General features: G+C 44.1%; 1 protein-coding gene across 11 annotated transcripts in view; it reads left to right on the top strand.

Moving 5' to 3' along the window:
- MAST2 (microtubule associated serine/threonine kinase 2) overlaps window positions 1-27,385 on the top strand; it is a 240,300-nt gene that overhangs the window by 97,961 nt on the left and 114,954 nt on the right. The window contains exons 1-2 of one of the 11 annotated variants that reach the window (XM_004025725.4): window positions 13,352-13,796; window positions 17,267-17,461. The exons of 7 other annotated variants lie outside the window; for them this stretch is intronic. In XM_004025725.4, coding sequence (XP_004025774.3) covers window positions 13,747-13,796; window positions 17,267-17,461 — 245 coding nt within the window. In that variant the 5' untranslated portion in view covers window positions 13,352-13,746. Of the gene's footprint in view, window positions 1-13,351; window positions 13,805-17,266; window positions 17,462-27,385 lie in introns of those variants that run through there. 3 more of the 11 variants (XM_019017711.3, XM_063699139.1, XM_019017718.3) reach the window with 3 other exon arrangements.

Raw genomic sequence — 27,385 nt, 5'->3', positions numbered from 1 at the left:
TTCTAGGTATAGGATTATGTTGTTAGTGAACTGATATAATTTGACTAACTCTGTTCCTATTTGGATGCTTTTTATTTTTTTCTCTTGCCTAATTGCTCTGGCTACCACTTCCAGTACTATGTGGAATAGGAGTAGTGGGAGTGGACATCCTCATGTTGTTCCATTTCTTAGAGGGAATGTTTTCAGTTTTTGCCCATTCAGTATGATGCTATTGGCTGTGAGTTTATCATATATGGTTGTTACTATTTTGAGGTGTCTTCCTTCAATGCCTAATTCGTTGAAGGTTTTAAATCATGAAGTGATGTTGGATTTTATCAGATGCTTTTTCTGTGTCTGTTGACATGATCATATGGTTTTTGTTTTTTATTCTGTTTATGTGGTGAATCACATTTATTGATTGGTGTATGCTGAACCATCCTTGTGTCCCAGGCATAAAACCACTTGATCATGATCCAGTTATCATCTTGATGTGCTGCTGGATTCAGTTTCCTAGTATTTTGTTGAGGATTTTTACATTCATGTTCATCAGGGATATTGGCCTGTAGTTTTTTTGTTGTGTCCTTCTCAGATTTTGGTATCAGGATGATACTGATTTAGTAGAACGAGTTAGGGAAGAATCCCTCATACTCAATTTTTTTTTTAATAGTTTCAGTAAGAGGTACAGTTCTTCTTTGTACATCTGGTAGAACTTGGCTGTGAATCCTTCTGGTCCTGGGCTTTTTTTTTTTGGTTCGTAGATTTTTAAATTACTGATTCAGTTTTATAGCTCATTATTGGTCTGTTCAGGATTTCCATTTCTTCCTGGTTCATTCTTAAGAGTTTGTGTGTTTTGAGGAATTTATTCATGTCTTCTAGGTTTCTCTGGTTTATGCTTATAGAGATGTTATAGTAGTCTCTGAGGAGCTTTTGTGTTTCTGTGATATCAGTTGTAATGGCACTTTTGTCATTTCTGATTGTGCTTATTTAAATCTTCTCTTTTCTTGGTTAATCTACCTAAGAGTTTAACAGTTTTGTTTATCCTTTGAAATAACCCACTTTTTGTTTTGTTGCTCCTTTATGTCATATTTTTGGTCTCAATATCATTTAGTTCTGCCCTGATCTTTCTTATTTCTTTTCTTCAGCTAGATTTGGGTTTGGCTTGTTTTTGGTTCTCTAGTTTCTTTAGCTATGATGTTAGGTTGTTAATTGAGATCTTTCTTTTTGATGTTAAGCATTTAGCACTATAAATTTTTGTCTTTTTTTTTTTTTTTTTTTTTGGAGACAGAGTCTCACTCTGTCGCCCAGGCTGGATGCAGTGGCGTGATCTCGCCTTACTGCAACCTCTGCCTCCCAGGCTCGAGCGATTCTTCTGCCTCAGCCTCTTGAGTAGCTGGGATTACAGACACTCACCACCACGCCTGGCTAATTTTTGTATTTTTAGTAGAGACAGGGTTTCACCATGTTGGCCAGGCTGGTCTCAAACTCCTGAGCTCAGGCAATCCTCCCGCCTTGGCCTCCCAAAGTGCTGGGATTACAGGCATGAGCCACTGTGCCTGGCCTAAACTTAACTTAGCAGTCTTAACACTGCTTTTGTTGTATTCTAGAGGTTTTGGTATGTTGTGTCTCTATTTTCATTTATTTCAAAACATTTTTTGATTTCTGCCTTAATCTCATTGTTTACTCTAAAGTCATTCGGGAGCAAATTGTTTAGTTTCCATGTACTTGTGTGGTTTTGAGAGTTCCTCTTGATATTGATTTCTAATTTTATTCCATGAGGTCTGAGAAGATGGTTGATATGATTTTTATTTTTGAAAAATTTATTGAGACTAGCTTTATGACCGAACATGTGGTCAATTTTAGAGAATGTTCTGTGTGCACATGAGAATGAGTTTAGAAGTGGATTCTTCCTGAATCGGGTCTCCATATGAAAACATAGCCCAGGTGACACCTTGCTTGCAGCTTTAAGAGACCCTAAGCAAGGACCCAGCTAAGCTGTGCTTGAATTCCTGAATCAGAAAGTGTGAGATAGTAAATGTGTATTGTTTTAGGTGGCTAAGTTTTTGCTAATTTGTTATGCAATAGAAAGCTAATACATCATGAAAGTCCACTTTTCCTGTGTTCTTGCTTGCTTATTTGCTTATTTATTTGTTTAGACACAGGGTCTTAGTTGGCTAAGCTGGAATGCAGTAGCACTATCATAGCTCATTGCAATCTTAAACTCCTGGTCTCAAGTGATCCTCCTACCTCAGCCTCCCTAGTAGCTGGGACTATAGGTGTGTGCCACTGCACCCAGCTAATTTTTAATTTTTTTTTTTTTTTTTTTTTTTGAGACGAAGTCTTACTCTTGTCCCCCAGGCTGGAGTGTGATGGCGTGATCTCAGCTCACTGCAACCTCTGCCTCCCAGATTCAAGCGATTCTCCTGCCTCAGCCCCCTGAGTAGCTGGGATTACAGGCGCCTGCCACCATGCCTGGTTAATTTTTATATTTTTAGTAGAGGTGTGGTTTTACCATGTTGGCCAGGCTGATCTAGAACTCCTGACTTCAGGTGATCCACCTGCCTCGGCCTCCCAACGTGCTGAGATTACAGGCATGAGCCACCGTGTCCGGCCTTAAATTTTTTTTAGGCAGGGTCTGGCTATGTTGCCCAGGCTGGGGTGCATTCACGCAATCACAGCTCACTGCAGCCTTGAACTGGGCTCAAGCAGTACTCCTACCTTAGCCCCCCCGAGTAGCTGGGACTATAGACACATGCCACCACACCCAGCTAATTTTTGTATTTTTTGTAGAGATGGGATTTTGCCATATTGCCCAAGCTGGTCTCAAACTCCTGAGTTCAAGTGATCCACCCTGCTTGGCCTCCCAGAGCGCTAGGATTACAGGCGCGAGCCACCGCACCCAACCCAGACTGTCATTTTCTTGCTTTTAGTTTTTGTGTATTTTATTGCAATGCCACTTTTTTTGAGAGAGAGAGATCTTGCTCTGTTGCCCAGGCTGGAGTGTAGTGGTGTGATCATGGCTCACTGCAACCTCAGCCTCCCGGGTTCAAGTGAGTCCCCCACCTCAGACTCTCAAGTAGCTGGGACCACAGGGACATGCCATCATGCCTGGCTAATTTTTTTTAACTTTTTTATAAATAGGTGATCTCCCTATGTTGCTCATCTTGGTCTCATACTCCTGAGCTCAAGTGATCCTCCTGCCTTGGCCTCCCAAAGTTCTGGGATTGTAGGCATGAGCCAGCGCACCTGGTCACAAAGTTACTTTTGTTGTAGTATCTGGTACGTGAAAACTCTTTTGACTAAAATATGTATAATCTTTTTTTTTTTTTTTTTTTGAGGCAGAGTCTTGCTGTGTCGCTCAGGCTGGAATGCAGTGGCACCATCTCAGCTCACTGCAACCTCCGCCTCCCAGGTTCAAGTGTTCAAGTGATTCCTCTGCCTCAGTATCCCAAGTAGCTGGGAGTACAGGCATGCGCCACCGCATCTGGCTAATTTTTTTGTATTTTTAGTAGAGACTGGATTTCACCATGTTTGTCAGGCTGGTCTCGAACTCCTGACTTCAAGTGATCTGCCCGTCTTGGCCTCCCAAAGTGCTGGGATTACAGGCGTGTTTAATCTTTTAAAAAATGAAAGAGCCGGCTGTGCGCGGTGGCTCATGCCTATAATCTCAGCACTTTTGGAGGCCAAGGCGGCGGATCATGAGCTCAGGAGTTTGAGACCATTCTGGCTAACACAGTGAAACCCCGTCTCTACTAAAAACACAAAAAATTAGCTGGGCATGGTGGCGGGCACCTGCAGTCCCAGCTACTCGGGAGGCTGAGGCAGGAGAATGGCGTGAACCCAGGAGGTGGAGCTTGCAGTGAGCTGAGATCGCGCCACTGCACTGCAGCCTGGGAGACAGAGCAAGACTCTGTCTCAAAAAAAAAAAAAAAAAAATGCCAAACTTAGATTTAGGATACTACCCCAACCCCCATCAAATGGTAACTGGTAAGTGTATGTTTAAGTTTCTAAAAAATTGCCACATAATTTTCCAAAATGTTTATACTGTTGTACTTTCCTACTAGGGATGTTGAGGGTTCCAGTTGGCCCACGTCCACATCAAAACTTGTTATGATCAGATTTGAGCCATTTTATTGAGTGTATACTGGTATATCATTGTGGTTTTGACTTACATTTCCCAGATGAATAATGATGTTGAATATGTTTTTCATGTCCTTATTTGCCATTTGTGAATCTTTTGTGAAATGTGTTCAGATATTTTGCTTATTTTGAAAAAAATGAATAAAAAATTATTGAGTTATACAAGTTATTTATATATTTCAGATGCAGATATTTTGTCAGATATATATAGTCATGCAATACCATGCAATGTTTTGGTCAACAACAGACTGCATAGACACTGGTGATCCCATAAGATTATAAAGGAGCTGAAAGTGACATCTTGATGATCCTGACCGTGTGTACACTTAGGCTAAAGTGTATGTTTGTGTCTTCATTTTTGGCAAAAACATTTAAAAAGAAATAATAAATTTAAAATTTAAAAATAAAAAACAGCCTATAGCCTGCAGGTGTAGAGAACAAAAATATTTTTGTGGAGCAGTACAATATGTGTTTTAAGGGTAAAGTTAAAAATTAAAGAATTTAAGGTGAAAATGTTACAGTAAGCTAAGATTAATTTATTGTTAAAAAAATAATGTAGCCTAAGTGTACAATGTTTATATGTTATTATATAATGTTGTATATATTATTGTTATTATATAATTATATAATGTTATTTTATATGATATAATTATATAATATATAATTATATAAGTTTGTAACATATAATAATTATATTATTATATGTTTATATAATGTTATTATGCAATATTAAATAGTGTAGCCCAAGTGTACAATGTTTCTATAAAGTCTACAGTAGTAGACAGTAATGTGCTAGACCTTTACATTTACTCACCACTCACTCAGTCACCCAGAGCAAGTTTTAGTCATGCAAACCCCACTCATGATAAGTGCCCTATACAAGTGTACCATTTCTATCTTTTACATGTATTTTTACTGTACCTTTTTTATGTTTAAATGCACAAATACTTACCATTGTGTTACAGTTGCTTACAGTATTCAATGCAGTAACATGCTATACAGGTTTGCGGCCTGGAAGCAATCTATAGGCTATACAATACCATATAGCCTATGTGTGTGGTAGGCTATACCATCTAGGTTTATGCAGGTATACTCCATGATGTTCACATAATGATGAAATCGCCTAACAATGCATTTCTCAGAAGGTATCTCTGTTGTTAAGTGATGCATCACTATATATATTGTGACTTATTTTTCTCCAGCTTGTCTTTTCCTTTTTGGAAGGATGTCTTTCAAAGAGCAGAAGGTCTTAATTTTGATGTTCTTTGTGAGTTTTTATAGTTAGTACTCACTCATTCTGTCCAAGAAATCTGTGCCCATCCCAAGATCATGAAGATTTTCTCCAATGTTTTCTTCTAGAAGTTTGTAATTTTAGCTCTTATGTTTGAATCTTAACTCCTTTTGAATTAATTTCTTTAAAGTCTTAAAAATTATGGCAAGGTATATATAACAAAATTTGCCAATTTAACCTTTTTTTTTTTTTGAGACAGAGTCTCGCTCTTATTACCCAGGCTGTGCAGTGGTGCGATCTCAGCTCACTGCAGCCTCTGCCTCCCAAATTCAAGCAATTCTTGTGCCTCAGCTTCTGGCATTTTAACCATTTTTAAGTATACAATGTAATGACATTAACTATATTCACAATGTCATGCAACTGTTGTCACCATCTATTTCTAAAACTTTTCCATGGTCCCAGGCAGAAACTCTGTGCCCATTAAGCAGTAACACCCTTCTTCCATTACCCCAGGCCTTGGCAGTCTCTGTTCTACCAGGCCTTGGCAGTCTCTGTTCTACTTTCTTTTTCTATGCATTTGCCTCTTCTAAATACTTCATATCAATGGAATCATATAGTATTGTTCATTTGTGTCTGGCTTATGTCACTTAGCATAATGCACATCTATTTTAAAGTCGGTTTTGGTAAGTTATTTTTTGAACTTTTTGTCTATTTTAAATAAGTTATAGAATGTATTGGCATAAATTGTTCCTGCTATTCTCTTATTATTCTTTCGCTGTCTTTAGATTTGTTGTGATAACTCATCTTTTATTTCTGATATTGATGATTTATGTTTTCTCTCCTTTTCTTGATGTCTGTTACTGTGGTTTTATTAATTTTATTAATATTGTCAAAGAACCAATTTTTGGTTTTGTTAATTTTTTCTATTTTCTGTTCCTAATTTGTGCTTTCTTTTCTTTATTATATTTTGAATTTAATTTACTTCTAAGTTTTTTTAAATTGTTTTTTATTATACTTTAAGTTCTGGGATACATGTGCAGAACGTGCAGGTTTGTTACATAGGTATACACATGCCATGGTGGTTTGCTGCACCCATCAACCCATAATCTACATTAGGTATTTCTCCCAATGCTATCCCTCCCTGGACTTTTTAAGGTTTTTAATGCAGAGGTATGGATTAGTGATTTCAGGTCTTCCTTTTTTGATATAAGCATTTAAAGCTATATATGTGCCTCTAAGCACTCCTTTAACTGTATTCCATAATTTGGTATGTGTGTCTTTATTATAGTGTAATTCAAAATATTTTCTAATTTTCTTTGTAATTTCATCTTTGACCAATAGATTATTTAGAAATATGTGGTTTCGTTTCCAAATATTGGAAGATTTTATATTTTATTGTAGTTGATTTCTAATTTAATTCTGTTGTAGTTAGACAGCATAATTTATGGAATTTCAATATTTTGAAATTTCTTGAGACTTTTTTTATGGCCTAGCATGTGGTCTTTCTTGGTGAACATGCAATGTCTGCTTGATTAGCTTACCTGAACTCTAGCCCATGCCTCCTCAGCTTAGTGGAACTACTGTGCTCTGCTTGAACTCTAGCTGTCTGCCCTTGTAAGAAAATTGCTCCCAGGCAGCTGAGGAGGGAGCAGCCTGACTTTTGAGTTTCCCTTCTTTCTGGGTTTTCATTCTTGCATTACATGTGTCCCAGTGCCTGAAAACTATTACATTGTATATTTTGTCTATTCTTATGGTAATTTGTAGTAGAATGGCTAGTTCTCTTTTGGTAATGTCATAGTTACAGGTGGAAGTTTGCCAATCTTTAGGTCCCTGCCTAAAATCGAAACTTTTTTTCTTTAGTTCTCACTGAAGACAAAGCGTGTACTTTTTACATCAAATGTAAAGCTATAAAATTCTCATTTATTTCTACTTTCTTGTTTTCTTCTTTAGGTAACTCGACAGTATGTAAAGTTTGTTGTTTAACATGACTTTTGTCCCTGTTATAATCTATAGAACTGAATAATATTTACTTAAAAAAGTTAGGTATCTTTTTCTCACTTTATTACCAGTTAAATAAATAATTTCATTTAAGGCTTTATCATAGGCAGTGACTGTTTTATCATTTTAAAAATCTATCTTATATGTGCAGCCATTTTAACGTTACTTTTCAATATCATTTACGTTAAACCTATAAATTTTCCATTGTTTTCTGTGACTATTTTTAAACCATCGGAGGAGAGGGGAATCTGGCTAAATATTGTATATATAATATTATGCTTTTAAGAACAATCACACCATCATTCTATATCGCCTTTTTTTTTTTTTTTTCCTTCTTTTTGGAGACAGAGTCTGGCTCTGTCGCCAGGCTGGAGTGCAGTGGTGTGGTCAATTCACTGCAACCTCCCCCTCCTGGGTTCAAGTGATTCTTCTACCTCAGCCTGCCAAGTGGCTAGGACTACAGGCATGCGCCCCCACGCCCAGCTAATTTTTGTATTTTTAGTATAGACGGGGGCTCACCATGTTGGCCAGGATGGTCTTGATCTCTTGACCTCGTGATCCACCCACTTTTGCCTCCCAAAGTGCTGGGATTACAGGCATGAGCCACCCCACCTGGCCCTTTCTTTTCTTTTTTGAAGACAGTCTCGCTCTGTCGCCCAGGCTTGAGTGCAGTGGTACCGTCTTGGCTCCCTGCAACCTCCGCCTCGCGGGTTCAAGCGATTCTCCTGCCTCAGCCAGGCTGGTCTCGAGTTCCTGGGCTCAAGAGATCTGCCTGCCCCGGCCTCCCAAAGTGCTGGGATTACAGGCATGAGCCACTGTGCCCAGCTACTTGTCTTTTTTGAATACTCTGGTTTATTTTCTGTGTTTCCAATCTTCAGTGATAGTAATTGTGTAAGTACTTTTTGTGTGCAGTTGTTTTGTTTTTTTTTTTTCCCAAATTTAAGCAGACTAGCTTATTTGTAGATTTTCTCTTTTTCCTCTTCTAAGCTCCACTGTCTTATTTTTCTATGTTGGGATCACAACGTACTCATTTTCAGTGATCTGTAGGATTTAAAAATAAGACGTAGTTATATCCACAGAGTACAAAGTTTGAATATATTCTCAATAAAAATATAAAGCGTAAAAAATGGAAGTTTTTTATTCTTTTAAAAGTTATTTTTCTTTTAAATATTCAAAATTAATTTAAATAAGCGGAATTAAAAATTTTTGTAAGTACATATTTTTATAAAAATAAATTGTAATTCTAGCGTTAACTGTTCAACCATTTATCAGTGTAATATATTGGTTCCTTGCCTTATATGTGCCATTTCTAGACCTGCATATAAATACATTTACTAGTAATGTGAATTCCTTAATTCTGCAAAATGTTCCTCAATTGCTGTGTGCTACTGTTAGGAATAGTGAGCTAAATTATGAGTACCTTCAGAACTGTGAATTGGAACAGGAAGAAATCAAATAAATGGATGTTTGACTCTGTTAGGAGACAATATTTTCTTAGGAAAGGTATCTATGATATTGATGTTGTTTGACAGGAAGGATATAACAGTTAATTTGCCTTGTCTTTTATTCTGACACCCTGTGCTGCTCAAATATTTCATAATCTCAGGCAGAGTTCTCTGAAGTTTGCAGTTTCACAGCCCATAAATGGCGTTCTGACATAGTTGCCTCTCTTTTAAAGGATATGGGAAGAAATATGTGGACAAAGGTTTTCCTGTGGTCTGAACTGTACAATTTACAAGAATGGATTTTTAGGGTTCCGCTTTGCCAGTGCAGAATCTTGTGACAGAGGAAACCCCATTTCTTTAATGAATTTGTTTTTTTTGTGTGTGTTATTTTGCAGAATCTCTAAAGTGAGAAGCCCATAGCAGAGGCCTTTCTTCTGGCTCTACAGTCAATAAATAAATGTGTGAATGAATAAGAGAAGGCAGGTGTTTCTTTCACCATACTGCAAATTATTGAGCCCTGTCACCAGTCCCAGGGAAATGTTAGGCCTTCGTAGTCCTGGCAAAGTCACAGGAATATTGGCACAAATGGATTCTAATGCCACTAAAGAAAGTACTCTGTGTGGGGATGTGTTACCTGGAGGTAAAAGTAATACCTTCTTTGGTCAGATAAAGGATGTAAAATATGGCTTTCATTCTCTTTTTTTATTTTATTTTATTTATTTATTTATTTATTATTTTTTTTATTTTTTATTTTTATTTTTTATTGATCATTCTTGGGTGTTTCTCGCAGAGGGGGATTTGGCAGGGTCATAGGACAATAGTGGAGGGAAGGTCAGCAGATGAACAAGTGAACAAAGTTCTCTGGTTTTCCTAGGCAGAGGACCCTGTGGCCTTCCGCAGTGTTTGTGTCCCTGGGTACTTGAGATTAGGGAGTGGTGATGACTCTTAAGGAGCATGCTGCCTTCAAGTATCTGTTTAACAAAGCACATCTTGCACCGCCCTTAATCCATTCAACCCTGAGTGGATACAGCACATGTTTCAGAGAGCACAGGGTTGGGGGTAAGGTCACAGATCAACAGGATCCCAAGGCAGAAGAATTTTTCTTAGTACAGAACAAAGTGAAAAGTCTCCCATGTCTACCTCTTTCTACACAGACACGGCAACCATCCGATTTCTCAATCTTTTCCCCACCTTTCCCCCCTTTCTATTCCACAAAACCGCCATTGTCATCATGGCCTGTTCTCAATGAGCTGTTGGGTACACCTCCAAGACAGGGTGGTGGCCGGGCAGAGGGGCTCCTCACTTCCCAGTAGGGGCGGCCGGGCAGAGGCGCCCCTCACCTCCCGGACGGGGCGGCTGGCCAGGCGGGGGGCTGACCCCCCCACCTCCCTCCCGGATGGGGCGGCTGGCCGGGCAGGGGGGCTGACCCCACCTCCCGGGGCGGCTGGCCGGGCGGGGGGCTGACACCCACACCTCCCTCCCCGACGGGGCGGCTGGCCGCGCAGAAGGGCTCCTCACTTCCCAGTAGGGGCGGCCGGGCAGAGGCGCCCCTCACTTCCCCAACGGGGCGGCTGGCCAGGCGGGGGGCTAACCCCCCCACCTCCCTCCCGGACGGGGCGGCTGGCCGGGCAGAGGGGCTGATCCCTCCACCTCCCTTCCGGACGGGGCGGCTGGCCGGGCGGGGGGCTGACCCCCCCACCTCCCTTCCGGACGGGGTGGCTGGCCGGGCGGGGGTCTGACCCCCCCACCTCCCTCCTGGACGAGGTGGCTGCCGGGCGGAGACGCTCCTCACTTCCCAGACGGGGTGGCTGCCAGGCGGAGGGGCTCCTCACTTCTCAGACGGGGCGGCTGCCGGGCGGAGGGGCTCCTCACTTCTCAGACGGGGCGGCCGGGCAGAGACGCTCCTCACTTCTCAGACGGGGCGGCCGGGCAGAGACGCTCCTCACATCCCGGACGGGGCGGCGGGGCAGAGGTGCTCCCCACATCTCAGACGATGGGCGGCCGGGCAGAGACGCTCCTCACTTCCCAGATGTGATGGCGGCCAGGAAGAGGCGCTCCTCACTTCCTAGATGGGATGGCGGCCGGGCAGAGACGCTCCTCACTTTCCAGACTGGGCAGCCCGGCAGAGGGGCTCCTCACATCCCAGACGATGGGCGGCCAGGCGGAGACGCTCCTCACTTCCCAGATGGGGTGGCCGCTGGGCAGAGGCTGCAATCCCGGCACCTCGGGAGGCCGAGGCTGGCAGATCACTCGTGGTTAGGAGCTGGAGACCAGCCCGGCCAACACAGCGAAACCCCGTCTCCACCAAAAAAATACGAAAACCAGTCAGGCCTGGCGTCGCGCGCCTGCAATCGCAGGCACTGGGCAGGCTGAGGCAGGAGAATCAGGCAGGGAGGTTGCAGTGAGCTAAGATGGCAGCAGTACCGTCCAGCTTCGGCTCGGCATCAGAGGGAGACCGTGGAAAGAGAGGGAGAGGGAGACCGTGGGGAGAGGGAGAGGGAGAGGGAGAGGGAGAGCCATTCTCTAAAAATCAAACAAATATTTTCTCACTTTGGCATTATTTAAGGAGCTCCGTGTTCTCTCTCCTCCACCCAAGGAGTACTGCTCTGCAATAGGACTGCTCTTCAATATATGCAGAGCAGGCTAGAAAGAATCCATTTGCTGCTCTTGTCAGAAATTTCTACTGAAAGGTAAAGCGCAGTGATTTATAGCATTGGAAACTAGAGTTAGACTGCTCCAGTTTACCAACTTGGCTGAAGACAGAAACACTTCTGGCTAGTATAATTCATATATAGGTAACCAGGTGCCAACATATTGAGGAAATGCTACTTTTCTACTTACCATTGGCATGATCTTAACCTCTCTGTGTCTTTAAAAAATAATAATAATTTTAAAAATAATAATAATGGAATAATAGTACATATATCATATGGCTATGATGAGTACTACATGAATATTAATGTGTAAAATGCTTAGAATAAAACGTAATAAATAGTTAAGCACTTAATAAATGTCATTATTATTGTTATTATTATTATTATTATTATTATTAGGTAGCCTGGTCTCGGGTATTAGAGAATTGGAGAATATTGAATAGAAACTTAGGATTCAGCCATAACTGCAAGCCTTAGCTGGGGATGGGAGGATAGACCCAAGGTTGGGGCTTTTGGCAACTGACCCTGATATCATCACAAGGCTTTCCAAAGTAGGAGCCGATACTTGTTGAGAACTGCTAGATTTCTAAGGTGTTCTAGTTATCTTTAGGACCTGCTACTGAACTGGGGATTCTGAAAAAAAGAGGGTGCTGAGAGGGCTGAATAATTGGACTAATACATGGAGAGGAAAAGTGAGGGCCTGTGGCTACTAGGTGGGTGAGTTTGCTTGGGTAATTAGAACAGTGGCTTTCAAACTTTTTAGACTTTGACCTCAATAACAAATAAAGTTTACATTATGACCCATCACACATGTTCGCATTTGTATATTTGTATGTATTTCAGTAATGGATGTCATAAACACACATTTCACAAAACAGTGCTTACCCTTACTGTGTGCGAAGGACTAATATTTTCTTTTCTATTCTATTTCATTTGTATATGTACTTTTTGTGTGCAGGTAGTTTCCCTTTTTAGAAAATGTTGATCCTGACTTCCTAAATTGATATAATGTCTTACTAAAGAGGTGTGACCCACATTTGAAAAAGCACTGGTTTGCCTATGAATTAGTCCTTTGAACATTACCCTAGAAAAAACAGTTTGATATGCTTTGTCATCTAGGTGAATGAGAGAAGCCCCTCAGAGTTGGCAGAGCCTCTGAAGCAGGGGACGAGACTTGCTTCTCTTTGGCTCTCTTAGCTGCCAGGGTTTAGCTCCACAGTTTACTTGATCACTTGGTTTTCTTGAATCTAGGTTCTTTTTCTCAGATGTCTTCCTATTTGTTGGGACTAATCTCTTCCTTTAGACTGGGAGATTGCTCCAAGAGGGCAAGACTTACAGTAATAGCTAACACTTTTATAGTGCTTTCTCTGTGCTAGGCACTTTGCTGTTTACATATATTAGTCCTCACCACAACCTATATATTAGGTACCTTAATGATCTTCATTTTACAGGTGGGGAAGCTTACCCTTCAATAGAGGTCTTCTGCAACTTACCTTAAACATTAATGGATGAAATTAAACTAGTTTCTGGGCTTATTTTCTTAACTTTCCTTATGGCTTTTCTTACCACAAGAATGATTAGAGAGTAATAGAAGTTGAACAAAAAATGGCACTGAACTTTGTCTGAAGGAGTACAGTTTAGTTAAGTTGGTCAGATTCGGCATTTGAATAATGACTGTGCTTTGAGCCCTAACATTAAAGCCCTGTAGTCTTCCTTCAGGCTTGGGTTTGAGAATGAATAATGCTGCAGAAACGCCCACATAGTCTTCGCTCATTATTTTACCAGTTTCTTCCAGTCCCATGCCCACTGCAACAGCTGTTTAGCCTGGCCCATGCCTTCTGGGTTAATAGTATTTCTGACACAGTGTGAGTTTTCAAGTTGCTATGTATAATTTCTGCCAGAGTCTTTACTGCCGCCAGGCCTCAGGGTTGGAGGTTGCAACTGATTTGTGGGGGAGGGAGTTTGGTGCTTGTCACTGACGCAGGAACAAGGTGCTTTCTGTAGCTCTGATTTGTTGCTGGCTGAGTGTGAATGATGTCAGGCAGATCAGAGGACAGCTGACTCATTTGGGATCTGGAACTTGTCACTGTCCCACTGCTGCCTTGTGGGCTCTTAGGTCTTTTGTGGGGGGATGGGAGGGGTGTTCTGAAGATCATGTTTTTGAAGAAAAGTACTTTAATTTTTGCCGTAAGTTTGGGAAGCTTTTATAATTTCCTTTGGCTGACAGAACTGCATACCCCTTGTGTGAGAGAACTTCCTACCAAGACTCCAGTGTGAGGGCAAAACTTGAGTAGCCAGGAGAATGATGAAACGGAGGCGAGAGAGACTGGGAGCACCATGTCTGCGGATTCAGTAAGGAGGTTGGGGTCTCTATGGAAACTGGCAGATGTCAGGAAAAAAAACTAATGCCAACTAACACAGCTTCGTTTATTTGGATGAAGACTGTTTTGGAGATGCCTGTCAGGAAGAGGGCTGAGCTGGCTTGATTAATTCAAGGTCAAAACAGTGGTCCTTGGCAGGGGCATATGAGGTTTCCAATTCCAGAAACTGAATTAGATGTCATTTTAGGGGTTCCTGAATACTTGCAGAACTGGGTAAAAAAATGAAGACAATTATTTTCTTGCCTTGAAAGCAAATGTTTATTTAAAGTTAGTGTCAAGGCTGCAAATACAAACCCCATGAATGTGAGAAACCAATGGAAACAAAAAGTACCTCCTCCTTTGACTAGAGAGGGTATTGTATTTCTGCCCATGGCCTGTCAGCTCAGGACCTCAGATCTGCCGTTGCAGATTCAAGCATGGGTCCTTTAGGGTGTGACCTCTATTTTATTTCTATATTGGCCAATATAGAAATAAACTTTATTAGGTGAGAATATCAAAGCTGGGAGTGGAAGAAGGCTTCCTCTTCAGGGTGACTTTTCCAAGAGCAGCTCAGGCTTATTTAATGAAGAAGTGCCAAGTGAATTCATCAGTAAATTAGAGAACCAGTGAAAGAAGAGACCTAGAATCCATTTCACCTCAATTATCTGTCTTGAACTGCCTTTGTTTAATCCACAGGGCTAAGGGAGTGTACTTCAGATTTTCTTCCTGAGTCAAACTGCTTGCCCCGAGACAGACAGGCTTCTTCAGTGGGCTTCCTTTGTGATGTTGCCCTTCAGTGTCCGTGGATGCTTATTGATTGAATTAATGATTCTATTAGACCTTGAGAAACAGGATTTGTTTGAAGTATATAGTTGGAGTATTGACACACTTTAAAAAAAACCTTTTATTACCATATTGACACAGAAGTAAAAGACCATTTAAAAACAGACTTCATCAACTAATGTGTTATTTAAAGTAAAGGTCACTTGTTAACAAAACTAAAAATTTTAAATGGAGTTTGTAGCTTAAGAAAACTTAAATGGTCAAAAATCATGGTTCTGTTTTTGTTTTTGAGAGTGTCTTACTTTATGGCCCAGGCGGGAGGGCAGTGGTGCTATCACAGCTCACTAAACCTTGACCTCCTGGGCCCAAGGGATCCTTCCACCTCAGCAGCTGGGACCACAGGCATGCACCACCAAGCCTGGCTAATTTTTTAATTTTTTTGTAGAAATAAGGTCTCTCTATGTTGCTCAGGCTGGTCTGGAACTCCTGAGCTCAAGTGATCCTCTTGCCTCAGCCTCTTAGAGTGCTGAGATTACCATACCTGGCAAATCATGCTCTTCAAATGTGGGTACACTGCTGTTGGTAATCATTTTATCTGTTTTACTGACTTTGAGTTAGAAAAATACCCCCTGAGGAGCTAATAAGTAGTTTGTATATCACCTTTTCCTGTTTCAAACAATCCTTTTTAGACTCTAGACCCATTGTATAACCAGTTTGCAGAGTAGTAATTAGGGGCAAAAAGAAAATGAAATTTGCCGGCCAGGCGCGGTGGCTTACGCCAGTAATCCCAGCACTTTGGGAGGCCGAGGCGGGCGGATCACGAGGTCAGGAGATCGAGACCATCCTGGCTAACACGGTGAAACTCTGTCTCTACTAAAAATACAAAAAATTAGCCGGACGTGGTGGCGGGTGCCTGTAATCCCAGCTACTCGGGAGGCTGAGGCAGGAGAATGGCATGAACCTGGGAGGCGGAACTTGCAGTGAGCCGAGATGGCGCCACTGTACTCCAGCCTGGGTGACAGAGTGAGACTCTGTCTCAAAAAAAAAAAAAAAAAAAGAAAGAAAATGAAGTTTGGCTTTCATAGATTTTTATAATTTCAATTATATATTGAACAAAATGTCTAAACCTCATTTTATGTGGTAAGACTTAAGGCTTCAAAATTTTGTACAAGCATATTATTCAGGTTAACAAGTAAGTGCTGTCTAATGTTCTAATTAGTTCTAACTTATATATATGAAGGAGCTTAACTTTGAAATAGTTCTTTGGAAGAGTGAAAATTCTTTTTGAAAATGAGAAATTAAAATTAACATTTTTACTTCTTTTAACTTTAAAAAAAATGTTGAGTTTGTGGAAATGTGGGTATAACTGTAATTTTAAATAGTTGTGTGCCCTCCTATTTTCTATCCTGTTACTACCCCATATTGTGTACCCACCTGAGAAGTAAACTGAAGACCACTAGAGTGATAATGACTAGGAAAGTGAAGATTTCCTTTGAATATATGTAAGCAAGCACAAGTAGAATGTCACTGTATCCATATTATAAACAGTCAGAAATAACAATACGAGAAACTAACAATGTTATCATTTTGAAGTAGATCAGGTACTTATGTGATACTTAAGTAATTTTTTTACCTTGGAAATTAAATAATGGTGTGTGTATAGAAAGCCATGCCAATAAGGTAGCAAATTAAATATTATGAATATTATTTTTATTATTTTTATCATGTGTCATTTCTACTAATGGTAGCAAATTAGAAATCTGTATTTATTACCTGTTTTCAATCTAATGATCTTATTTATTTAATAATCTTCGATAGGACTTAACATATCAAAATGGCTAGATTGTTTTTATGGGAAAAAATAACCTGGGAATCTAAAATTTAAGTAGAAGCAAAATACATAGTTAACTGACATTATCTGATACATTCATTAGAGAAATGTTAGCTAAACAAATTGGTATTATTGTTGATATAATCAATAATTTATAAACTATTCAGAATGTTTTACTCTTAGGGATATATACATTTCTTTAGGAAGTTTTAGTCATTGAATATTAAATATTGACTGTTGCCTGCTAATTGATGTAGTAAATTTGCAGTGTTTGGTTTGCCCAGAAACCAATTCTAAATACTTCAGGCTGGGCACGGTGGCTTACATCTGTAATCCCAGCACTTTTAGGAGGCCGAGGCGGGTGGATCACTCGAGGTCAGGAGTTCGAGACCAGACTGACCAACATGATGAAACCCTGTTTGTACTAAAAATACAAAATTAGCTGGGTGTGGTGGTGCGTGCCTGTAATCCCAGCTACTTGGGAGGCTGAGGCAAGAGAATCGCTTGAACCCAGGAGGCGGAGGTTGCAGTGAGCCAAGATCGTGCCATTGCACTCTAGCCTGGGCAACAAGAGCAAAACTCTGTCTCAAAAAATAAAAATAAAAATAAATAACAAATATGTTGAATAGCCAAATCTTAAATGTTGTATTTTAATTTTATGGATTAAGTTTTCGTCTCTGTTGTCATCCTGTACCAACATTGGTACTGAAGTATGATATTGGAGAATGATTTTTGACCACTTACTTTTCTTGAGCTTTTTGCCTAAACCAAGCCACTTTGAATATGTTTCTTTTTGGTTGAAAAGTTATCACTGACCTTGTTTTTTTCCTATTGTGGTACCTTGTCAGAATCTCTACCCTTTGCCGAGGAGCTGAAGTAAACCAGCACATGTTTTCACCCACATCTGCTCCAGCCCTCTTCCTCACTAAAGTCCCATTTAGTGCCGATTGTGCTTTGGCTACTTCTCCTCTTGCCATTTTCCTGAACCCACGAGCCCACAGCAGTCCTGGCACTCCTTGTTCCAGCCGCCCACTGCCGTGGAGGTAAGGAAACTTGCGGTGAATCTGGGCCTTGACAATTGCTTCTGGCCAAATGGTAAAACCCATACCTTACTCCTTAATAATGGGGAGAAATGGAGTAAGAGTCTTGGTTCTGTCACAGAGAAGAGTAAAATAAATATCACAGATTTCTGTTGTATTCAAAATGTCAGGAGAAAGGAGGGTAGGTTATCAGTACTTGGATTTTTGAGGCTATTATAAGTTGTGTGCCCATCCTGACCATTGGACAGCCTTGTGAACTATGACCTGTGACCACCCCATAGCATGGCAGAGTGCTAGAACTCTTAGGAGGTAAAAAAGTTCAAACCTCACATTTTACACGATGGGAAAATTTGAGTCCAAAACAAGTTAAATGGTTTGTTCAGGTTGAGGAAAGTAGCCCTTCTCCCATTTCTTTCTGCCTTCCTTTTCTTATATTCAACATTATTTGATTACGTACTATCTGCTAGGACACTGTTTTGGGCATGGGAAACAAAGCAGTGAACATAAAGCAATAAAATCCCTGTCCTCAGGGAGCTTAGATTCTAGTGGAGAAAGAGAGACAAGTTAATGAGTAAATATGTAACATAACAGATAGACATAGTGCTTCTGAGAAAAATAAAGTAGGATAAGAGAATGTAGAGGCCAGGGCTTGACATTTTATATAAGGTGGTCAGGTAGGTCCTCAGTGGCAAGTTGACATAAAAGACCTGAAGGAAGTCATAGAGCCTGAATGGAGATATCTGGAAGAAGAGTGTTCCAGGTGGAGGCAACATGAAGTGCCAGGGGCCTGATCTAGGAGCTTGCTCCATGTATTCTTGGTGCAACAGAGTCCAGTGATACTGGTACAGAATAAGTTAGGTGGTGAGTGTTGGGAAATGAGGCCTGAAGTGTAGTGGGCAGCCAGATTAAACAATTTTGAGGCTTTTTGAGATAGAGTTTCGCTCTTGTCACCCAGGCTGGAGTGCAATGGCACAATCTCTCCTCACTGCAACTCTGCCTCCCAGGTTTAAGCGATTCTTCTGCCTCAGCCTCCCGAGTAGCTGGGATTACAGGCGGCTGCCCCCACGCCCAGCTAATGTTTGTATTTTTGGTAGAGACAGGGTTTCACCATATTGACCAGGCTGATCTCAAACTCCTGACCTCAGGTTATCCACCCACCTCGGCCTCCCAAAGCACTGGGATTACAGGCGTGAGCCACCACTACTGGCCAGGACTTTTGTTTTTATGCTGGGTGAGATAAGTAGCCACTGGAAGGTTTAAATAAGAATGTCATGATCTGACGTAGATCAAAAGATCACGCTGGGCTGGGCGCAGTGGCTTACACCTGTAATCCCAGCAGTTTGGGAGGCCGAGGTGAGCGGATTGCTTGAGTTCAAGACCACTCACAAGTTCGAGACCAGCCTGGGCAACATGGTGAAACCCCATCTCTACAAAAAATACAAAAATTAGCTGGGCATGGTGGCGCGTGCCTGTAGTCCCTGCTACTCTGGCGGCTGAGGTGGGAGGATGGCTTGAGCCTGGGAGGTGGAGGTTGCAGTGAGCTGAGATCACACCACTGCACTCCAGCCTTGGAGCCAGACCTTGTCAAAAAAACAAAAACTAACAAAAAAACCCACTCTGGTTATAGTTAGAAGGCCACTAGGTAAGAGACAATGGTTATTTGAACCCATGATGATTGAGATAAGAAGTGGTCAGATTTGGGGATTATTTTAAAGGTATAATTGATAGAGGAGGAAGAGATATCCAAGGACTGAGCTCTGGGGCAAGTTTTAGAGGTTGGGGCGATAGTGAGGAATTAGACTAAAATGAATTAGCTGTTCATTCAGGAACAAGGACTAGGAGAAGTATCTTAGAAGCCAGTTGAAAAAAAAAATGTTAAAAAAGGAAAGTGTGATTGATCAGTAGGTATTTGTTAAGCTTTTTGTTAGAGAATAGTAACCTGAAAAACTAAAAGTTTAAGTGAAGCACAATGTATCACACAGATTTAAGTGACATTATTTGATACAGGAGCTTAAATTCCACAGACAGTTTGGGACAGTGATAGACTGACATAGGACAATGTTAGAGGCTAACTTCTCTCAGAAGGCACCTCTTCTAGACGTACTAGCGCTTGGCGTATGAGGCTGAGAAAGATTGTAAGTTGGGTAGCCCCCAAGATGTACCCAGTCCTGGCACATGGTTTTGAGTATCTCTTGATGACTGTGGTCTCAGAACACACAACCTGGAGCAACATCTTACAGCTTTGGAGCTTGTTAAATTTCATGTTTTTTTTTTTTTTTTTTTCATAGACTTGCTCACATGTGTGGTCACTGTATTAGTGCTTCATTCCATTCTTCTTTTGTATCCATGCCATGCAAAGTGCCAGTTCATTGATATGACAAGATTATTTTAGCTTGTTGTTTGCTAGATATTTTTATATTCCTTTAAACATTCTTGAGAATCTGGGATGCAGTTATTTAGAAATTGTTTGATCCTTTGAAGGAATACTTTCAGGCTTTGTTTGGTGAGACCAGGGCAGCACTTGAGGCTAATTTTTTCTTACTACTGAAGCAATACTTTGAGTACTCTATTTGATGCCCATGTATTGTGAGTTTTTTCCACTCAGGCTGATGGGAGCATGAACGATTCTGGGTCCTTAGTGAGCCCTGAAGAGGGTACCTGCTCATGTTCTTGGATAGTTTCCTTATCCACATATGCTGATAGATATTCAGCTAAAAACTCAGAGGAAGCCCCTGCAGATCTCCAGAGTTCCCCTCTGTATATCTGTCTCCTCTGGTACCCTGCTTTGAAAATTCTAGCCACCTTAGCCTCCCCAAGTTCTCAACTCTGTCTTCTCAACTCAGGGAGACTGCTGGACTCTGTTTGAGTACCCCCTTTTGCTGCTTCCTAGGCGTGCAGTCTTAGGGCTTATTTTGCATGTTTCCCATCGGTCCAGTGTCTGCAAACTATTGTTTCATATATTTCATCTAATTTTTTTGTTTTTAAGGTGCAAGGGTAAATCTGATCTCTGATTCCCCATAATGATGAGAAGCAGAAGTCTAGTCTTGCTAATATTTTGAGCTCATGCTTCTATCATCAGTTGTTCTTATTGCTTTATGAGATTATTGGTTGACTGATTCACGTTGCATAAGCCCAATAGAAGCAGATTATTTTAAAATTATTTTATCTTCCTTAGTCAAGAAAAGTTGGAAAATGTAATGTCAAAAGAATAAGAATAGGTAACACTTGCTGAGCATTTACTATGTCTTAACATTTTTAAAATGACTTACATTTGTTAAATTTAATTCTCAAAATACTCTGATGAGGTGGATGACACATGTTCATTTTTTTTCGATGAGGTGGATAATCTGAGTAAATCTGTTTTATAGATGAAGACACTGTAGTACAGAGAAGTTAAGGAAGTTATTAATAAGTAGTAGAAACTACCATTCAACCCCACAGTATCTTACTCCAATGTCTGTGGTGTTTTTTGTTTGTTTGTTTGTTTGTTTGTTTGAGACGGAGTCTCGCTCTGTCACCCAGGCTGGAGTGCAGTGGCGCAATCTCGGCTCACTGCAAGCTCCATCTCCCGGGTTCAAGCAGTTCTCCTGCCTCACCTCCTGAGTAGCTAGGATTACAGGCGCCCGCCACCACGCCCAGCTAATTTTTGTATTTTTAGTAGAGACAGGGTTTCACCACGTTGGTCGGGCTGGTCTCAAACCCCTGACCTCGTGATTCACCCGCCTCGGACTCCCAAAGTGCTGGGATTACAGGTGTGAGCCGCCGCACCCAGCCTATGTCTGTGGTCTTAACCCCTCAGCTGTTGTTACGGGATCCTGGGAGGTGTTGCTTTTCTAGCTAGAAACCTCTGTGGCTGGTGGCGCTTTTGCCTGAGCTTTGCTCAGGCCTGCTGGGCCCACATGGCCCAGCAGGCTGCACTTGGCTCAAGCTACCAGCCTGGATCCCATGCCTCCAAAGAGACTGGAGCAGAATAGTGAAGGGTGTGTGGCAAGTGAGCATAGGGTCCGGCCACTGCACGTAGTCAGGCATGCCAACTGCTGCAGCAGGGCAGCTAGCTCCAAGGGCTGGCATGGGTGCTAGCTCACTGTGAGGCTGCATCGGGACCAGGCGCCGCGCAAGCAACTTCCACAGCTGGCACAAGGGAATGCGGTGGTGCCCAGAAACTTGGAGACTTTAGGAGCCACCAGGCCCCAAAGCAGGAGTCACAGCTCAGGCTCGGGGAGCTCTCAGGTCTGGTCTCTCCAAAGGGCTGCAGCTCTTCTCTCCTTCTCTCTTCTCCCCTTCTCTCTTCTCTCCTTCTTGTCGCCCACAATGTGTTGAGCAAGCGGCATGTTTCAGCTCTGTTTGTATTACAGCTCTTTTGGCCCTGCCATTCGGTGGGTCCCGAGTTCTTGTCCTGCATCCAGAAGGAATGAGGTACACAGACAAATATAGGGTGAGCAAGACAAAGGGGAACTTTATTGAGTGATATAATAGCTTAGAGGGGACCCGCAGTGGGTAGCTCCTATCTGTAGGCAGGTCCTCCCGTTGAGTGTTCAGCTCTCAGCAGAGAGGAGGTCCTGGAGTGGGTGGCTCCTTTCTGCAGGCAGGTGGTCCCATTATCTCCCTATGGTCCCTCCCTCCTCTCCCCAAGCCTGGCTGAGTCCAGGGGTTTTTATGGGCCTCAGAGGGGAGGAAGTGCATGCTGGTTGGTCCATGGGCAGCCATGGGTGGGCCCAGGGAAAAGCACCACAAGTTGCCCTTGTGGTTTCTGGGACTGGCAACCCAGCCCCCAGGCTTCAGGCTTTCCCTGGCTTGGAGGTGGGTCTTCACTGTGGACCAGCTTCTTTCCACCCAGGAGCCTGTCTGCCTCCTGCTGCTGTTCATGGTGACCAGGCTGTTCATGCTAAGGGGTGCCTGCAGGCCAGCACTGGGCTGTCCTCAGTGCACCCCTCAGCCTCCTTCCCATGCTTGTCAGTGCCCAAAGCCTGGAGGGGGCCAAAGTGGCAAGGAGGTTGGCATGTCAGCACTGCCCCGAGCATGTGCACACTCAGTTGGGCTGTGACAGCTCCCGGGCTGGGTCCCAACTTTGCTCCGAGGTTGGAGTAGGCACCGACAGAGGGGAGAAGCCAGGTAGCGGGAGCGGACGATTCTGAGCCTGCAAGGGGCAGGGGCCTTCCTAGGCCCGAGAGTTCAGAGATGCCTGGGTCTGAAGCTGCAGCAGGGCGGTGGCGGCTGCACCCGGGGGGCTCCCACCCCACCAACTCAGAAGGGGTGGGGCTCCCACTTTTCCCTGGCTCCCACCGACTCTGTAGAGCATGCAGCCCCAGCTCCATCTCCTAGCAGTCTTGGGCAAGGGCTCCAGGTCCGATGCATTGTCCTGGGCCAGGTGCTGGGCTACTCCAACGCATCGAGTCTGGTGCTCCTGGTGGTGACCGTGCCAGTTGTTTTCATGGTGATCTGCTCCATGGGGCTGGCGAACAATGTGGGCATGCTGTACTTGCTGCTGTGGGGTGCCACTTTCACTTCCCACCCTGGGCCCCTGAAGCATGGCCCCAGCTCTGTGTCTCGGGCCAGACCCCTGTGCCCCATGTGCAAGCGCGGGACCACCCTGAGCCCAGCTCTGCCCTAGTGCCCCTCTCTGCCTGTTCCTCTGTGCACTTCTCTCCCACTGGCGGACAGCTCAGCTCAGCCTGGCCCAATTGTGGCAGTTCCCAGGGGTGGGTTCCCAGGGCAGTGGGCTTGTGGGGGGGCTTCCAAAGGAGGGTTCCAGGGACTGTCCACCTTGGCGTCTGCACCGGAAGACCCTTGTCCTGCATCTGCACCCCACTGCAGCCGGCGTCACGGCAGTGACTGCTTCATGGCAGTGACGGGCTGCCGCTGCCATCACTGTAATGTTTCTGATGAACCATATGCAATCGAGAATTTATTTAATAAATTTACAAACTCTGAGCACTTACTAGCTCCCAGGCACTGTTCTTAGCACTTTAAAATGTAAAGGTCATTTGCTTCTCACACCAGTTCTGTGAGAGAGATTATCATTGTACTTATTTCACACAGGAAGCGAGGGTGCAGAGAGATTAAATAAATTGCTCAAGATAACAGCTGTATAAGTGGCAGAACTGGGATAGAAACCTGGGTAGTCTGGCTTCAGAGATCACATTCTTAACAACCACACTGTTCCATGTCTCCATCTGAGATATTTTCATTATGTAATATCATACGTTCTGAACCAAAGTAGTTTTTGCAGCCTTGTGTCTTTTCCCAAGGTGATGTATTAATAACATTGTTTAATAAATCCTCCAATCCTGGGGGTGGGAATTGGTATTCCCACAGTCTGTTGTCACTTCTAGGTCATTACCTTTATTACCTTCTTGTAAAAACCTCTGTTCTTTTTTTTTTTGTGTGTGTGTGTGTGTGTGTGTGTGGGCAGGGGTTTATTTATTTATTTATTTTTTGAGATGGAATTTTGCTCTTGTTGCCCAGGCTAGAGTGCAATGGTGCGATCTCGGCTCACCACAACCTCCACCTCCCAGGTTCAAGCGATTCTCCTGCCTCAGCCTCCTGAGTAGCTTGGATTACAGGCATGTGCCACCATGCCTGGCTAATTTATTTATTTTTTATTTTTTTATTTTTTTATTTTTTATTGATCATTCTTGGGTGTTTCTCGCAGAGGGGGATTTGGCAGGGTCATAGGACAATAGTGGAAGGAAGGTCAGCAGATAAACAAGTGAACAAAGGTCTCTGGTTTTCCTAGGCAGAGTGTTTGTGTCCCTGGGTACTTGAGATTAGGGAGTGGTGATGACTCTTAAGGAGCATGCTGCCTTCAAGCATCTGTTTAACAAAGCACATCTTGTACCGCCCTTAATCCATTTAACCCTGAGTGGACACAGCACATGTTTCAGAGAGCACAGGGTTGGGGGTAAGGTCACAGATCAACAGGATCCCAAGGCAGAAGAACTTTTCTTAGTACAGAACAAAATGAAAAGTCTCCCATGTCTACCTCTTTCTACACAGACACGGCAACCATCCGATTTCTCAATCTTTTCCCCACCTTTCCCCCCTTTCTATTTCCACAAAACCGCCATTGTCATCATGGCCCGTTCTCAATGAGCTGTTGGGTACACCTCCCAGACAGGGTGGTGGCCGGGCAGAGGGGCTCCTTACCTCCCAGCAGGGGTGGCCGGGCAGAGGCGCCCCTCACCTCCCGGACGGGGCGGCTGGCCGGGCGGGGGGTTGACTCCCCCACCTCCCTCCCGGAAGGGGCGGCTGGCCGGGCAGAGGGGCTCCTCACTTCCCAGTAGGGGCGGCCGGGCAGAGGCGCCCCTCACCTCCTGGACGGGGCGGCTGGCCGGGCGGGGGGCTGACCCCCCGACCTCCCTCCCAGACGGGGCGGCTGGCCGGGCGGGGGGCTAACCCCCCCACCTCCCTCCCGGACGGGTGGCTGGCCGGGCAGAGGGGCTCCTCACTTCCCAGTAGGGGCGGCCGGGCAGAGGCGCCCCTCACTTCCCAGTAGGGGCGGCCGGGCAGAGGCACCCCTCACCTCCCGGATGGGGCGGCTGGCCGGGCAGGGGGCTGACCCCCTACCTCCCTCCTGGACGGGGCAGCTGGCCTGGCGGGGGCTGACCCTCACCTCCCTCCCAGACGGGGTGGCTGCTGGGTGGAGACGCTCCTCGCTTCCCAGACGGGGTGGCAGCCAGGCGGAGGGGCTCCTCACTTCTCAGACGGGGCGGCTGCCAGGCAGAGGGGCTCCTCACTTCTCAGACGGGGCGGTTGCCAGGCGGAGGGTCTCCTCACTTCTCAGACGGGGCGACCGGGCAGAGACGCTCCTCACCTCCCAGACGGGGTCGCGGCCGGGCCGAGGCACTCCTCACATCCCAGACGGGGCGGCGGGGCAGAGGTGCTCCCCACATCTCAGACGATGGGCGGCCGGGAAGAGGTGCTCCTCACTTCCTAGGTGGGATGGCGGCCGGGCAGAGACGCTCCTCACTTTCCAGACTGGGCAGCCAGGCAGAGGGGCTCCTCACATCCCAGACGATGGGTGGCCAGGCAGAGACGCTCCTCACTTCCCAGATGGGGTGGCAGCCGGGCAGAGGCTGCAATCTCCGCACTTTGGGGGGCCAAGGCAGGCGGCTGGGAGGTGGAGGTTGTAGCCAGCCGAGATCACGCCACTGCACTCCAGCCTGGGCGCCATTAAGCACTGAGTTAACGAGACTCCGTCTGCAATCCCGGCACCTCGGGAGGCCAAGGCTGGCAGATCACTCGGGGTTAGGAGCTGGAGACCAGCCCAGCCAACACAGCGAAACCCCGTCTCCACCAAAAAAATAGGAAAACCAGTCAGGCGTGGCGGCGCACGCCTGCAATCGCAGGCACTGGACAGGCTGAGTCAGGAGAATTAGGCAGGGAGGTTGCAGTGAGCCGAGATGGCAGCAGTACAGTCCAGCTTCGGCTCAGCATGAGAGGGAGACCGTGGAAAGAGAGGGAGAGGGTTCGGCATGAGAGGGAGACCGTGGAAAGGGGAGAGGGAGAGGGAGAGCTCTGTTCTTTTTTTTTGAGACAAGTTCTCACTCTGTCACCTAGGCTGGAGTGCAGTAGCATGATCTCGGCTTACTGCAACCTCTACTTCCCAGGTTCAAGCAATTCTCCTGCCTCAGCCTCCCCAGTAGCTGGGATTACAGACACCCGCCACCACACCTGGCTAATTTTTGTATTTTTAGTAGAGACTGGGTTTCATCATGTTGGCAAGGCTGGTCTCAAACTCCTGACAAGTGACCTGCCCACTTCAGCCTCCCAAAGTGCTGGGATTACAGGCATGAGCCACCACACTCGGCAAAAAAATCCCTCTGTTTTTTTAGGCCTGTATCATTCCATTTTACCCCTGCTCATTACTGTCATCTATTAATTTAGTTTTGTTCTCTGTACTCAAATTCACAGTCCAGGACAGAATCTGTGCTTAGTGAAAACGGTGATGAACCTCCATTCTGCAACATCTTTATGATGAACCTCTGTTACTCAATTTATTAAGCAAATAAGCAAGTAAAGTAGAAAGATGAGAAAAATGGTTCCAGTAAACAATGTGCATAAGTGAAGAACTGAAAATTGAGTGCTACTGGCAGTGAATTTGACTCCGAGTTCCAGAAGAGAGGGAACTAGGAGGGGGGACTTCCAGGGGCGGGTTCCAGGGACTGCCCACCTCGGCATCTGCACCTGAGGACCCGTAGCCTGCTCCTGTACCCCACTGCAGCCAGAGTCATGTCAGTGGCCATATTAGGATGTCTTTTTTATCTCTCTTTTTTTAGTTTGATGAGTATAACTATTATAGGCTGAATTATGTTCTACTAAAATTTGTATAGGTTGAAGTCCTAACCCCCAGTAACTCAGAACGTCACTGTATTTGGAGACAGGATCTTTAAAGGGGCAATTAAGGTTAAATGAAGTCTTTGAGATAGATCCTAATCCAGTATGACTTGTGTCCTTACGAGAAGAGGGGATTAGGACACAGACAAGCACAGAGGGAAGGCCATGCAAAGACAAAGGGAGGTAGCCATTTACAATCCAAGGAATGAGGTCATAGAAGAAACCAACCCTGCTAATGCCCTTATCTTGGACTTCTAGCCTGAACTATGAGGAAATAAATTTCTGTTGGTTAAGTCACCCAGTTTGTGATACTTGGTTATGTATGGCAACCCTAGTAAACCAACACAGCTATTGAGGCATTTGGCTGCATTGCCCCAGAGAGTTGGAAAACAGTGTCCCCTTGCTTAAGGTCTTAAGCCTCTTTATTGACTGCATCTTAGGGATGGTCTTAGGACCTTACAAATTGTTGCCCATAATAATTTGAAGGACAATGAAGATACAGTCTTGAAATGATACCCACTCTAGCTCTGTAATACATTGCATTTTATGCCTTGATTGGAAGGAATGAGTCTGTTATAAACAAACGTTGAT

This window comes from Gorilla gorilla, chromosome 1 (genome assembly GCF_029281585.2).
Source record: "Gorilla gorilla gorilla isolate KB3781 chromosome 1, NHGRI_mGorGor1-v2.1_pri, whole genome shotgun sequence".
NCBI classification, from domain to species: domain Eukaryota; kingdom Metazoa; phylum Chordata; class Mammalia; order Primates; family Hominidae; genus Gorilla; species Gorilla gorilla.
Note: the sequence above shows the minus strand (reverse complement) of the source record. Positions and strands in the feature narration are given on the sequence as shown.